This window comes from Homarus americanus, unplaced genomic scaffold (assembly GCF_018991925.1).
Source record: "Homarus americanus isolate GMGI-L3 unplaced genomic scaffold, GMGI_Hamer_2.0 scaffold46583, whole genome shotgun sequence".
NCBI classification, from domain to species: domain Eukaryota; kingdom Metazoa; phylum Arthropoda; class Malacostraca; order Decapoda; family Nephropidae; genus Homarus; species Homarus americanus.
In genome coordinates, this window is record NW_024731675.1 from 390,323 (window position 1) to 407,099 (window position 16,777).

The following is a 16,777-nucleotide window of genomic DNA, read 5'->3' on the forward strand; positions in this document are numbered from 1 at the left end:
TGATGTGAGGGATACCTGTGTGTACAGTACAGGTGAGTATGATAAGAGTTGATATACACACACACACACTCCCAGAGAGTAAAGATGTACCCATCCCAGCTCACTGGAATTTAACATGTTGACCCCTTCCAACTTCATTCCTCTTCATTCCACCAGTAAACCAGTGAAAGGATTGATTATTAATTCATGATTATTATGAGTGACAATATAAAAAAACAATGCTAAACAAATTGTGAACAGTGTAAACATTTGTGGTGTTTAGTGTCCAGTGTTTATGGCATCTCTTGCCCATGGGTGAAATGTGGACCCACCCTCACAGGTCACCTTCCCCCTCCTAGTGAACTAAACACCGTGACAACTGATCCGTGGACTCGTTATAAACCACCTATCAAGAGCCACTCTGTTCTCTGGCTCTATAAGCTCCCTCTGGCCTTCATTACATCTCCAACCAGCAGTGAGAGGACAGACTGCCACACCATCGTGGAACTCAGCCCGTGTAGCCCCGGCATCATCGGCTCTACAACACCAATCTCTCTCTTGTATGTTCACCCCAAGTTCCCTCCTCCTCTGTAATGAAGGCTTGAGCCACATCCCAGTACAGTATCAGTCATTGTATATTTTCAGCCTTTGTTATTTTCTCTCAAACTATTAATTAGTATCATTACACACACAGGTATAATAAAAGTAGCATTAATGGTTTACATCTTTATTAAATGATACGTATGTACTGTACTATAATGAATGCTCCCCTATGAGAAATCCAGGAAAAAATTACTTATACAATTTAGCCTTATTTTTCCCTCTACCTACTTATACTCTTATTAAGGTGTCTGGAGAGCAAGAGAGAGAGAGAAAGATATTACCGGCAGAGTTGACTTTATAATAAACTCAGTGTTCAGCCCTGCATCAAAACCACTACTTCTCTGATTCAGATCCCTATGTTAATATTTTAATCCTAAAGGTACAAATGAATGAGCGTATTATCTCACACAGACGTCGCATCACCGGTCAATGTATTTTGGGGGGAATTACAAAGTAAAAATCACGTATCCTGCAGCAATTACTGTCCGGTTCAATCGACTGCTACGAGATAAATGGGCCAACGGCGGTACACCCACAAGACCAGTAACAACGAGGAGCAGAGGAGCCAATACTGTATGATGATAAACAATATTCCAGAGGGGAGCATGAAGAGAAAAAAGTTGTGGCAGGAGAGAAGGAGCAGTCCAGTGGTGTGAGAGTGTAGGGGCAGTGCACGGTTACAGACACCAGTGGGGGAGGACCTCTTATATTATGCATAACAACCGACGACGGCCCGGCCAGAGCCAATGGTCTACTCCCTCGGTTCCTCTTAACATTTTCCGATGTGACGCCATCAATTTTTAGACAACGAATAATACAAAATATAGAAAACGGAAACCTCTACCGTCTTCGGGGAGAAGCCGCGTAGCATCGACCGGCCATCACGATGCACTGCCCCCAAAGTTGTCACACCGGTTAATTTTTCTACGTATAAAAAAAAGTACATTAGACTGCTCCATGACTCCATTAATAAGTCCCCTTCCACTCTCCTGGGGATGAACCAACACTGAGAGAAGATACACAGGAAAATAATTGGGTGGGCCTCTTCTCTGCTGCTTACAAACCACTAAGACACAAATGACAATATAAAAGGACATGAAGATCTATGACTAAGTACTAGATATGCCACCATATTGTGCTGTGGTTAGTTTACTCCTATGCTCAACCATAGGATACTTTTATATTTATTTAAAAGGCATCTCCAGTCAACAAAATGAACGCCGTTCTACACTTGTAAACCATCGAGATTTACAACTGCCTCGCCCGTGAGCTTACAAAATTTTCAATATGTTTGGTATTACTTAACACAAGTAGAACAAGATAACTCCAACTTATGAACTGTTGTCGCCTTCACATCGCGATGACTCGAGCCGTTCTGCTCTCGCGTCATAAAGACGACTACGGTTCATTCCGGCACAGACCTTGCTCTACGGACATACTGTACCTCAAATGCAACCTATTATCAATGCTACCGTATTCTCATTGCTCAGTAACTAGTGGGATTCAAATCAATATAGGTGGCATGTGGATAAGATATAGAAAGTTGCAACGACAACAACCAAGCTCTGCAACCAATCAATGTTAAAATTTTAGTGTCCCACGGCATGCACATTTGTGGAGCATTTTTTCAATAGGTTGTACACAACTGCACTGTGACTTATCACAATATTAAAATTAGCTGTGGACTATATCACTTGCTAAAAAAACGTACTATAAAAGAAAGATTCTCAACCTACAGAAAATGCCATGCAAAAAGTACTAAGAAAATGTTCTACCAAAATCTTACCACTTTTATTAGTTTTGATATGACCTAACATGTTACTTCAAACCAAGGTAGAGTATCACAGCTTACAACCATGTGTTACAGTTAGGCAACACCTGACTGTACAAAATCTACACCAATCTTAACGGGTACATAAAATAGTCGAGCCGATCCTTAGCCCTAATACTGATAAGTTTTGTAATAACAACGGTGAATTTGTAGACTAAAAAACCAGGAGATAATATGCAACCTGAATCATCGTCAAACAAATACTTCAAAATGTAAATGTGATACAACTAAAGTTTGAATAAGATGACAAACCCACTGTACTCACCACACTTAGAAACAGTAGTAAATAAATGAAGGGATTAAAAGGAGAAATATCCCTCTAATGTTTCACTCGGTCTACACAAGTGAGTGAGTCGGTGACATGCACTAAAGCTGTTTACACATCCCACATGAGGAACCTTCCCAACTCAAATATTAACCTACAAGAACCAACCAAAGTACCGAGGACTGGCTTCAGTATAACCCCGAGGAGGTTTTCCGCGTCGATAGCTACAAAAAAGCCTTATTATCAATGGAGGCAGAAGATGACGATTTATTTGAATCATATTTTGTAACATTAAGAGTAATGGTGGCCCAGACACTACCTGGCTATGGTCTAGTTTTGATCCCTTATGTTACAAAACAATAAAATAATTGAGTGTTCAATAATGTAAAACCTTAGGAGGAAAAATTATTTATCTAAATGTTTGGTTCAGTAAAATAAAAGAGGATAAACTAAAGTCATTCAAGATACAACAGTATAACTGTTCCTTAGCCACAGTATTCCTGGGTCACCAAATTTGGTATCAAAAAATTATAAAAACCTGCATTAGTTTTGCACAAATTTTAATTTGTTAATCTCATAATTATGTTTCTCCAACACCTTACAATCCAGTGTCTACAATAAAATTTACCCCAATTTGACTTACATATGTAGTCCTATATTGCCAAAATGTATACTGTACTTTGAAACTAGGAGAGGATGTGGAGGGTCAGGCTCCAGTACTGAATAAGAGTACCTTGGTGGCAAGACAAGAGGACCAACTTGATGAAGATAAATGCATCAACTTTCTCAATGAAGAGAGAATAAATATTAAGTCCAGTTTTATATACATTAAGTTAAGTACACACCTCCTTGATGTAGAAACTGACTATGTTTAAGAAGTGTTCTTATGAAGGTAAAGAGAACAGTTTGTAATGAACACTTTAGCCAGATATTGGCAAACATTAATATGAGGAAGTGAATCACAGGAGGCACCAAGTGGTCACTTTACACACCTTGCCTGCCACTGAAACACAGAGTCCCCCACGTTGACAAGAGTAAGGAGAACGAAGCAAGCCACAGATATCATTCTGTCTCGGGCAAAGACAATAATTTGTGGTTAGTTGGAACTATAAGGGCCAAACTACTATAGTATAGTATTGTAGGTCTGATGTATCTGAGATGAGAAAGGCCAATGTGAGCTTGGACTTACAGTTTAACATGACTCAATTATTAATGTTGGAAAACAAGTCACATTAAAGTGTAAGACTCACCATTGGTGATGTTCTCTATACTGTACTGTAAGAGGCTACTAGACTGATCTTAACAAGTGTCATCACAAATAATACTCAGCCACACTTAAGACCCCTGAGGCTGAAGGTTGCTTGTGACAACACACATCAATATGATACAATAAATGCTCATATCTGGATAGTTTATTAACACAACTCGAGATGATTCGTTTAAAACTAAATAATGAAGTCTTATTTTGGTGCAGTTAAGTATGAATGAATGAAATAGATAAAGAAACTTAAAATGATTTCCCAATGTTAAGACTAAAAGAAATGATTTATGTGTCTTGGATGATGTCTCTTCTACAGCTACAAAATCAACAAATGGCATTATAACAATAACAAAACAAGTATCAATTCTCTACACAGGGAAAAGTATAACAGTTTAGTTCCGTTAGGCAAGGGGCCAGCGTCTTGCCTACAGGAAGCTCAATATTTCCTAGTACTGTACTGTACTATATTTGGGCCAGTGTATAAGAGGACTCCCTATCAAAATTTCCTCAAACTCGGTCAAAGAGTCGGCAGTTGTCTCGGGACTGCCGACCCTCCAGTATTAGTCGTTTAGCTAACGTGGGTATATTAATAGATAAGAAGAGCATAACGCCCTGCGATATCGTTCAGCGTAATACTGATAAATACGCAGTTTGGGATGTACGACAAGTCCCAGACAAGGTATGTGTTGTGGTCTAGAGCGTCCAGAAGGTGGTGTGCTGGCCCTGGACGTGGTGGTTCCTGCGTCTTCACTACTTATGCGTTCTTCAGCAGGGATCCAGCCCTCTCGTTGGCCATATTTACTCTCGCAGTGTTGGAACCCGCCTGAAATATATAATTAAAATGTGTAAATTATGTGCTATGAGGTAATGTACTGTAAAACATTATTAAATACAGTATTACCTGTACCAAATTATCAAAATTAATTAATAAATCATATTTCTTAATGACAAAAAACCTGAAATGAGTCAAAGGTTTCGGAATGATATTACAGTATATAAAAAAAAAAAATAATCTAAATAAATAAATACTAGTTTCTGTTCCACAAACTAATATAATTCAAATGTTAAAGCATAATATAGAGGCTGCAAAAGTCCATACAGTTAATAGCAAGTCATCAACACAAGCCAGATATAATACTGTAGCGCAAAGACCACAGCAATGAAACCCCCACCACCACGACATCACCTCCCATCAATAGCACACAAATATAATCAACAATAACAAACGGGAAAACTTAAAAGGACCTCTAAGATAATTACTACAGTACTCAAGACCAGCACTATACCCCGCTGGTTGGTCGTCCAATGGCAAATCTAAGTACTGTAAACACATCACTGGTCGGAAGGTGCTACTCACATACAAACACAACGCTTCGATATTAACGCTACGCTTACAATTACTCTTGAGGATTTAGATACAATGAGTCTTAAATACCCTCAAAATACCTTCAATAAGAGAGATATCGTGTAAATAAATGAAAAAATACCCCTAGTTGGCGGCCATTAAGTAAATCAACAACACTAGCAGCACCTACGTACAATTCAACATCAAACGACTACGATCATCTACGCATAGTACATTATTAAATATATAACTGAACCCAACTTAAAACCTGATTGGACGAGGCAAATATTGTAGATTATAATTTGAGAAGTTTGCCCGCTTTCTCGTTAGCTTCTGTGACATGTGTGACATTGGACGCTGCCTAAAATAAATAAAGATAAACATTAAGTAAACATCAGACACTACCTATAATTATATAACATCAAGCAAACATAGGACACATTCCCTATATTAAAACACAAGAGTTACATAAAGTACAAAAATCCTTGGACAACAAAAGTACATCTTGTCAAACCTAAAAAAAAAGAAGTCATAATTAATAAATTACTAGACTGTACCTGTCTAGTGAAGCCATTTGTCACCAACACTATCTTAACACCTGCCTATTGCACGTTTCTCATTGGTTAATACTGCACCTATTGCACGTTTCTGATTGGCTAATACTGTACCTGTTGCATGTTTGTGATTGGTTAATACTGTACCTGTTGCATGTTTGTGATTGGTCAATACTGTACCTGTTGCACGTTTCTGATTGGTTAATACTATATCTGTAGCATGTTTGTGATTGGTTTGTAATTGTACATATGTGCGTCAAAAGTTCTCATGCTATGTTACTTGTGAAAAAAACCTGTAGTGTGTTTGAAAGAAATTTGAAGAAAATAATTTATTCAAGTACAGTGGCTGAATTTTTTTGACGTCTTAAAATTAATGAAATGATTTGTGGTCTATTGTTATCTATTTGTCTTGGTCTTTGTAAATGATTATAAATATCTTAAACTGTCTTGTTTTTCAGTCTTTGTAACTCAATAAAAACACCTTAGACTTTCTTGTCATTACAGTGTCAAGAAGATCAATTTCACCCTCAATCACTCCCTACTTTGTCTCTCGTTCCAGCAAATGATACGGAACAATATACAAAAACAACCCTTAAGTTTGTACAGCAGTAGGGTTAAAGTCCTGAAAAGCTGCCCAGAACATTATGTGATTCAAGATTCTATAATTCAAAGGGATAAGGAGCCCTCCCCTTCCCTTCCCTTCCCTCTGCCAAATCCCGGTAGTGTGTATAAAAAGGCACCTGCGTTCTGATTATGTCTATTGTATCTTGAGGTTGAGTCTGGAACTAAAAAGTCTAATAATTATGTCTATCGTACCTTGAGGTTGATCCTGGAACTAAAAAGTCTAATAATTATGTCTATCGTACCTTGAGGTTGATTCTGTTAACTTGTCTGTTCTGGTTTTCTATCTCGGAGCCCATATCAATAGCCATGTTGCGCAGGTTACCGATCATGGTGTTCACCTGGCCCATGTTGTCTTCCATCTCGTCTTCGCGAGCTTCGTTGGTGATGCTGTGTACGCATAGAGAGATGTCAGAGGAGGATAGAGGAATGACACGTAACACACTGCTGAATATTCCAACATTATGACATGACGTGTATGACGGCAGACTCAAGTTCAGCAGTGTTAATGTTCCTTATCAGAGAAAATTATGCTCGAGAGAGAAAAAATAATGGAAAAGTTATCAAATGTGAAAGAAACATGCTTCACTACTCTCAAGTCAATTAAGTGAGGGAAAAAGAAAAATTCCATGCAAAGAATAAAAATAAAACTAGCCTGGTATAGTTCTGAGAGATAGAATATACTTTACTCTTACGATCGTTAAAGGTTAAATTACCGTCCGATGTAGCCACCAGATGCACCTAAGCCATTACGGTCGTCCATTACTCGTTGTGGCTGGGAGCTCACTACACCATCCTCCTTCCCCTTCCAAGTTGATTCATCTTCTTTAAACTGTGATGATCTGCAGAAAGTGCTCTCGTCTAATAGTCTAATACGTAACTATCAGTATGGACTAGAACTAAGTAATGGTGCCAATAGCTGTTACACGCACTAGTTCCTTAACAATCCATGCCTCGCCTAATTTCAAGCCTTAAAAGTATCTACAATAAGTCAATAAAAAAAAAAAGTCTTCGTTCATGAAAAGAAAAAAAAATGGTTTGAAATTGGCATGTAAAGGTCGAGTCAGTTAGGGTGCAGGACTCTGAATCACAAGCAATTACAGTATAGATATGACATTCCATAATGATCCACGTGTACAGGGCGTCCCATAACACTTGATACAGTTTGAAAATGCTGTAGATTGTGAAAAAAAATAAATAAATGCTAATATCTGAGTGAAACAAAAAGCAGCAGATAGCCAAAACTTTGAAATTTGAATTGATATATAATATAGTGGTAATGATAGCAGGGCAAAAGCAATACATTAAATAATGGGTTTCCATATCTACTGCCTTTTGCAATTTGAAAAGGCTGTAGATAATTAACAAAGGCAAAGATCTTGGTGAAACAAAAAAGCAGTCGGTTGGGATGTATTCCAGGGAAGCACGCCCTCGCCTCGGTCGGTGAGCTCACGCGCGGGTGCTGCCGCTGTCAAACGCCCGTCGTGGTATTTACTTCACCGTCCGTTTACGCTCGACGAACGACGCGGCACGACTCGAGCGAGACCATCTGTTCGACGAGCGCAGAGCGAGCGTAAACCAACTACCAAGATACCGATGCGGGCGTTGGAGGCGGGAGCACGGGCGGGGCGAGGACAGCGACCTCCCGGCGCGCGCTTCCCGAATAGCGACCCCGGTTGTGACCCGGGACTTTTATGTGGCATCATAGGCATTGACAGGGAGAATAATACCCACAAACCAAGCAATATATGGAACTGTGTGAGTCATGGATATGAACCCGGAGCTCCTGTCAAAAGTGGTGATAAAGCAAGAGTACTGTAAGGGGTGGGTGGGTGGGTGGGTGGGTGGTAATATTATCGGTTCTGGCCCATCATCTGAGGTTCGTGAGAACGCTCTACGAGAGTTAAAAGTTTAAGCGGCAGTGTCCCCTAACTTAATCCTTTGACTCTGGTTCTTGGAAGAGAACGAACAAACGGTCACAGGCAACTCTCAACGCTAATGTGCCATGCTCGGTGATTTCCTGACTCCTGAACTACAGCAGAAGGAACTGCAACAGGATGTCTGGTTTCAACAAGATTGTGTGAGACATTTCCAGAAATGTTAATCTCACGTTTGGTGATGGCCATTACCTTGCACAGTCACCGTTCTCACAGTCCCTGATTCTTAACTTGGAGCGCAATCAAGGAAAGAACTTACGTTCTGGAATAAAAATCAGAGAATGTGTCAACTTTGTAATGGTCCTGTGTGAGGCTCAAATGTCAGCTCACTTCTAAAATTAATAGCCCAAAATTTTCTGATAATCTTAGTTAAAACAATAATTTGTTCTATTTTCTAATGATTTATTGCAATTGTGTATTTTAATCAATGTTTATTTAAAACTGTATTACATAAAGGCTTAATTGCAGACATTGTACAGTATTGTGTTTCAAGAAGTAAAGAAATAAAACCTTTCTATAACTCCCATGGAATACACCAAGTCCGTAGTCAGACTCTACAACGCGTGCGCTAACTCACTCACTTGTTGCACGGCAAGACGCACAGACCGCAGCACTTCTCCATCCCCGTCAGATTCTTCTCGGCTTCCTTCATGTCGGCGTTGATCTGGTCCATTCCCTCCTCGATGCGATCCAGTTGCTCTGAGGATCACCCCAACACGGTTCAAACTCTCAATATAGTACAGTAATGGACAAATGAGTCGTCGTCTCTTTACCGAATATAGACAAACCTTTGACGGAAATAAATACGGTATCTCTAATATAATAAATATTTAATATGACACACGCACATCACAGCAAACTGTCATTACACTTTTGATATGAAGCTACAAAATAACTAAAATGTATCAGTCAGTAAATTTATCTAATCAAAATCAAAATCAAAATTAACAAAAAATTAACACTTCATCTATTAAACAATTATTCACATTACAATTTTCAAAAGACTAAAAACCACAATTAAGTTTATTTAACATTAATACAGTACTGTACATAGGACAATTACTTAAGACACAGTTAATAAGGTCAAATGATTCGGACATCTACACTGTATTACATAACTGGGAACAATATGTGTTAGAGTGAGTGCAGTACTTACGGCCTTGGTTATCTAGTTCATTCAGTGTCTTAATACCAGCATCTTGGCTCTACAATATAAAGCAAAGAAAATATACAACATGCAGGTCAAGCAGAGGCGGGTGAAGCAGGAAGGTTAATGCTAAAATAAAATAAAAGCAAAGAATAGTCAAAGTTAAATAATGTACTGTACAGTAATACAGTATTTTATCAATTCAATGAACTAATTCAAGCCGACCCTTTTCGTTAAATAAAAATTTCCACTATATCGAATTTCCATTATTTTAACTCGATTTAGCGAACTACGTAGTCAAATTTTGAGTGAAATGCACCGCTCGGCACGTGGGGTCTGTTTACATCTGCTCAATCCGTGTCCTGCTGCCACCGCGTGTGTTGTTCACTGCTACCTCTCGGTCAACTAACTACTGTGCTTAGACATCATGTTGAAAGTCTCTCAGAAGTCTCAGAAGGGAAGTGGTGTGGGGGAGAAAGTCAAAAGAGTGTAGCTATCAATTGGAAAAAAATTGAAAATAAGAAAAACATTTAAAAAACACCTAAGCCCCAAGTTTAAGGTAAGACATGAATAATGTTTCCATGTACACCTGCGTCCGAGGTGTGTCCGTACGTGTGGGCGTATTAACAGAATTAATCTCAATTCAGCGAACTACCTCACTAAATTAAGCAAAAAATAATGGAAAAAATTCCTTCCTCTAAATCAAGAGTTGGTTGTATCTGATTCTGTTAAATTGAGAGAATACTGTACAATAAACTGGAATATATTGTAATAAGCAATGTACAGTGTTGTTATACTGTTACACTTTACTGTATAATTACTGATGTTTTATTTTATACAGTGGTCAATAACTGTAGACCCCAGACAAGTAAACTGTAGACCCCATACAAGTAAACTGTAGAACCCCAGACAAGTGAACTGTAGAACAAGACAATTGGCCCCAGTCAAACACACCTCATTACCCTTCCCATTCGCGGTAAGCAGCTGGTGGCTCCGGTGGCTAGCATGTGAGCCTCCTCCCTCAGCACGACGAGTCACCACAAGCACGCACCGTCTCATCTCACTGTTTGCCCTCACTCAGTACACATGACCAAGCATCTCACGTTGAACTCTCAAAACTTTGGTGCTTCTTTGTGAAAATGGCCCTTAAAAGACTGCCTAGTGTCAGTGCTAGTGATGCTAGTGGAGTGAAACATAAAAGGCAAAAGTCAGTGATGACTCTGGCAAAGAAAGTTGAATTATTAGACAAGTTAAAGGAGGGGATGAATGCTGCCACGGTTGGTCGGTTGTTTGGTGTGAACGAACCCACAGTGCGGTACATAAGAAACAATGAACAAGCAATACGTTATCCTGTTCAAGCGAGTGCTCCTGCAAGTGTTAAGTGGAGCAGGTTGTTCATGACAAGAACATAGTGATAACTGAGAAAACTCCAGACTTCCACATATGAATATAAATACTGTATTGTGACTTAAGTTTCTCCTACACAGTAAAGGTACACCTGTATATTAGTCCACTAAAGTATTATAAAAGTTGCTATTTGCGGTTTTACCAATTTGTGCCATTTCTTGGAACCTTTCCCTCGTGACTGGCAAGGGTTTATTGTATATACTTATTAATAAACGTCTATGGGAATGTGTGATGCTCCGGATATAAAACTCGGGGTGTATGTATCTGTCTGTCTGTCTGTCTCTATGGCTGCTTGTCTATGTCTGTCTGTCTGTCTGTGTATGTACAGTTGATGGACAGTTAAGGCAGAACAGTACTTTAAAAAATATCTTACTGAAATTTCTTCTATAACTTGAAGTAAATTGAAGGCAGTGATAAATTACTCGAAGGCAATAACTGATGATGACAAATTATTCTAAACGTCATCACACGGGATAAATAAAACAAATCACCCGGAGACAAGAATAAAAACATATCGGATTCGCGGAAAACTTAATGAGTAGAGCCATGCTGTACCAACTCAAAGCACCACCAAGGTTCCATGCTAAAGTTTACAACACTCGACGTTCATTCTTGTTAATCTAGGCCACGACAACCTGCTCAACGCCTTCCATAACACATGCACAAAGAGCTTCTGCGGGACAATACATCTACTGTACTGTACACACTCAGGCCAGTCCAGCCATGCATCAAGAGAGGTTAAGTCATGTGGTGTTTCATCTTAACACGGTCCATAACACATCTGTAGGAAATTACTTCTTTCTTTTTTAAGTTATTAGATAAAAGATGTACACTTGTATATAGCACAGTGATTATATTACCATCTTTACATATAATAATGGTCGGGCATTGTATTGCAGGATGGTCAACACAAGGGCCACCTATGAGTGGTAAGGTGTAGAAGCTGTCGCCAACACAACAACTACACCCTGAGTTAACGAGCTGCTTGACCCAGTGTTTAAGGTGTAGAAGCTGTAGCCAACACAACAACCACACCCTGAGTTAACGAGCCTCATGACCCAGTGTTTAAGGTGTAGAAGCTGTCACCAACACAACAACCACACCCTTAGTTAACGAGCTGCATGACCCAGTGTTTAAGGTGTAGAAGCTGTCGCCAACACAACAACCACACCCTGAGTTAACGAGCTGCATGACCCAGTGTTTAAGGTGTAGAAGCTGTCGCCAACACAACAACCACACCCTGAGTTAACGAGCTGCATGACCCAGTGTTTAAGGTGTAGAAGCTGTCACCAACACAACAACCACACCCTAAGTTAACGAGCTGCATGACCCAGTGTTTAAGGTGTAGAAGCTGTCACCAACACAACAACCACACCCTGAGTTAACGAGCTGCATGACCCAGTGTTTAAGGTGTAGAAGCTGTCACCAACACAACAACCACACCCTGAGTTAACGAGCTGCATGACCCAGTGTTTAAGGTGTAGAAGCTGTCACCAACACAACAACCACACCCTGAGTTAACGAGCTGCATGACCCAGTGTTTAAGGTGTAGAAGCTGTCACCAACACAACAACCACACCCTGAGTTAACGAGCTGCATGACCCAGTGTTTAAGGTGTAGAAGCTGTCACCAACACAACAACCACACCCTGAGTTAACGAGCTGCATGACCCAGTGTTTAAGGTGTAGAAGCTGTCACCAACACAACAACCACACCCTGAGTTAACGAGCTGCATGACCCAGTGTTTAAGGTGTAGAAGCTGTCACCAACACAACAACCACACCCTGAGTTAACGAGCTGCATGACCCAGTGTTTAAGCTGTCACCAACACAACAACCAGAGTTAACGAGCAGTGTGACCCAGTTTAAACCCTCACTGTGTAGCAACAAGAGGTCAACTAATCTACTGTGTTGTTAATATTTTATTAGTAGTCGACCCTCGTGTTTAAAACGTTGGACGCTTCTGTTTGCATTTTAATATTTTTTCTTTTTTTATCACATTTTTGTTTACTTCGATTAACGTTCCATCTTTATTTATATCTTAAACGACTGTCGTGTCCGTACGTGCTCCTACTCTCATTTTCAATTCATTTTCAATCGCCTGAAGATGGGGGCAAGTCTCTCCAAAACCATAGGTTCAATAAATCCAGATGTTTGATGTTATACCCTTCATTGGATGCCTCCTGTTCCCAAAGGATGTATCTATTGCAACTATATAGAACAATAAGGTAGATATAGATTGATATTTATGCAACATGTTCACCAAAACCAGAGTAGAAAAAATAACCTGATTCCCATTGAAGTCTAAAATGTTGTGAGGCATTAAAGTTTATGTCAATCAGGAAGAAGATTGTTAGTATGATCAGCAAGAGGGATTAATATATTATCTTGGGTAAAGTAATAATATGCAAGAGGCTCAAGGCACAGTATATATAACAAAACAAAAGGAAAACAATAGAGAAATAAATAAGCTCTTACCCCCTTGTTCTCCTAACATATATAACGTTTTGGCACCGGCGTCTTCGCTCTACAGAAGGAAGAGTAAATAATTAACTCACCGTACAGAAAAACAAACATTAATAAATAAGTCGGGATTTATCGACGGAAGAAAAAGAAAAGGGGTTTGGCTGCGTATGTCCACACAACACTGGACCCTAATGTGGCGATAAACTATATTGAGTGATACACTTTTTGGTAGCCCTGGGGTGGTGACAAGTTAGCGGAGGAGGAGAGAGAGAGAGAGAGAGAGAGAGAGAGACTAAAGACAACATGAAAAAACGTAACTAAACCCCCCCCCCCCAATACTCCGGGCTACCAGCAAGAGAGTCACCCAATACTTTCACCGAGGAGGAAAACAAAAATAACCAAATAATAAGTCAAATAAATGCAAAGCAATGCAATAAAAATTACTCCATTCTGTTCCCACCACCGAGCTCCACCACCCAAAACAATTAACACGTGTCAAGTTATTCCTACGGCCAGGCCTAAAGATGGCGTCGTCGGTGACAATGTAATACAGGTTGACAAACCTTTATCCGAAATTCCGAAAACCGAAAGTTTTTTGTGGAGCAATTTTTTTTTTTTTTACAGGGATTAGCCCACCCAGGTATAGATCACTGACCCACATCAGGGCCTGGGGGGCAAAAATGTAATAGTAATACTAATTATAATAATAATAATAATAATAATTACAATAATACCTGTAATTATTCATAGTAAATAAAAATTTTAATTAAAAAATACACCAAAATAAAATAATAATGATAACAAAAACACTGAACAGGTTGTACCTCTCTAGTCCGGCAACCTCGGGACCTGACCGGTGCCGGACCATGGAAATTCACCCTTTTCCTGGATAGATGGTGACTTGTGCTTATGCTTGGAAGCACTAGCACCACTTTCTCTGCATCATGGTCTCTTTGAAGACATATTGAAGGGTTAAATGTCGTATAGTAGCTTCTCAAATTTCGCGAGTTTTTAATTCTCAACGTATTTTATTGGAACACACAAAAATAAATAAATAAAAATTTTGACGGCGGAAACTTGAATTTCGACGGGTTTGAACGGCCCGCCAACGTGCAGACGACGTGCATAATCGTGTAAACAGCGTCATTTCCCTTATGTACAAAGGATTCATTATTGTTTATTACTAAATGTCTTTTTTATTGAATTAATATTTATGTGTGCAAAATGAGCAATACAATTCATTAATAATACGTAGAATATTAAAACACGAGGAAATGACACAGCATTGTTTTCGTTGATTACAAAACCAGTGACTTGACATATAAAACTGAAGAAAATAAGACCCTGGCTGTAGCTGTAGTAAAATTAATATGGTTGTTTTAAGTAATGTTATTTAACATTAATAAATGGAACAATAGAAGTAGCTAACGATAATGGTAAAGAAAAGAGAGATCGCGTATGTAAGTGCGCACACGTGAAGACATATCGTCATTACTTTACATAAGAATATGAAAGCAACACTTATTTACTGTTCACATATATGTTAATTAATGTTTCTGAATTTGTTTTTATTGAATTAATGTTTGTGTGTGCAAAATTAACAATACAATTTATTAATAATACGTGGAATATTAGAGACGAGACGGCTGCCGGCATTGTTTATGTTAAAGCTCACAAAACCAGTGACTGATTGGTTCTACATATAAAACTGAAGAAAATAAGACCCTGATTTTAGCTGTAGTAAAATAAATGTAAAAAAATGAATATGGTTGTTTGAAGTACCTGTAATGTTATTTAATGTTAATAAATGGAACAATATAAGTAGCTAACCATTAATGGTAAAAAGAAAGTGAGATTGCGCGTATGTAAGTGCGCACATGTGAAAACCTATCATTACTCTACATAAGAATATGAAAGCAACACTTATTTACTGCTCATATATATTGAAGGGTTAAATGTTGTACTCTGTATAGACAAGCACAGAGAGAGAGAGAGAGAGAGAGAGAGAGAGAGCAGCCAAACTGCCGGATGTAAACAAACCTTAATTTCACGCGGCTTTTTTTTTTTTTTTTTTTGAGGATTAGCCCACCGGGCATAGGTCATCACTGACCCACATTGGGGCCTGAGGGGCAAAATTTAATACTCCTGTAATAATAATAATTCATATAAAAACAAAAAAGCTGCCTATCTACCTATTGGACAAACTAAAATCGTTCCGGACCACAGAATGCCGGACTAGAGAGGTACAACCTGTATTAATAAAATAATAATAATAATAATAATAATAATAATAATAATAATAATAATAATAATAATAATAATAATAATAAAGAAATACAAGACTGAAAAAAAGATAAAAAGTGAGTAACATGACCTAGACCTATGAATTATTATTATTAACCTGTATTATTATTATTATTATTATTATTATTATATTTTCGCCCCCCAGGCCCCAATGTGGGTCAGTGACTTGTGCGCGGATGGGCTAATAAAAAAAAAAAAAAAAATCCTAACCATTCTGAAAACCAAAAAATTCCGAAATGCCTCTGGTCCCAAGGATTTCGGATAAGGGATTGTCAACCTGTAATTCTTATGTTGCGAAATATATAAGAACTATATATAGCCAAACTCTGTTGTGAAATATATAAGAACTATATAGCCAAACTCTGTTGTGAAATATATAAGAACTATATAGCCAAACTCTGTTGTGAAATATATAAGAACTATATAGCCAAACTCTGTTGTGAAATATAAAACAATATAGCCAAACAAAAGATGCACAATAAAGTAATAAGCCACCCTTATATTATGTATATGGTCCTTACCCCCTTGTTCATCCAACAATACAAGAGTCGATATTGCTGCCTCACTGCTCTGAAGTCATTAAAATAAAGACATTTCTAATTCACGTTTACACAATATCATGAAAAATTTGAATAATGAGAATTTTTTTATATAATGAAATAATATACAATGTTATCGTTCATAATAAGTGCAGAGATTATATAGTTTGTTGATCATTTAATACTGTACAGTGCAGTTATGAACAAGATACTGTACTGTAACCAGCCATTCTAACAGTGTCATTATTTCTTATCTAACAATGTCATTATTTCTTATCTACTTTTTTTTATGATGGGACAAGTTGCCATTTTAACACTTCCCGCCAAGAGTCAATACTGGTGTTACTTTATGCCATCTTGCCCCTACTCTAGTGGTCTTGTTTAGTCCACTATGCCCCTACTCTAGTGGTCTTGTTTAGTCCACTATGCCCCTACTCTAGTGGTCTTGTTTAGTCCACTATGCCCCTTCTCTAGTGGTCTTGTTTAGTCCACTATGCCCCTACTCTAGTGGTCTTGTTT

The 16,777-nt window shown here is 38.4% G+C and overlaps 1 protein-coding gene across 1 annotated transcript; it reads right to left on the reverse strand.

Annotated features, from left to right (window-relative positions):
• Positions 1-690: 690 nt before the first annotated feature.
• Positions 691-13,476, reverse strand: LOC121867696 (synaptosomal-associated protein 25-like; the record flags this gene model as incomplete). The annotated part of the gene is given in 6 exon segments (XM_042367715.1): positions 691-4,762; positions 6,705-6,849; positions 7,176-7,301; positions 8,656-8,658; positions 8,978-9,095; positions 13,428-13,476. Coding segments are annotated over 6 exon segments (510 nt in total), but the record flags the coding sequence as incomplete, so codon positions are not given.
• Between the last annotated feature and the right edge of the window lie 3,301 nt (positions 13,477-16,777).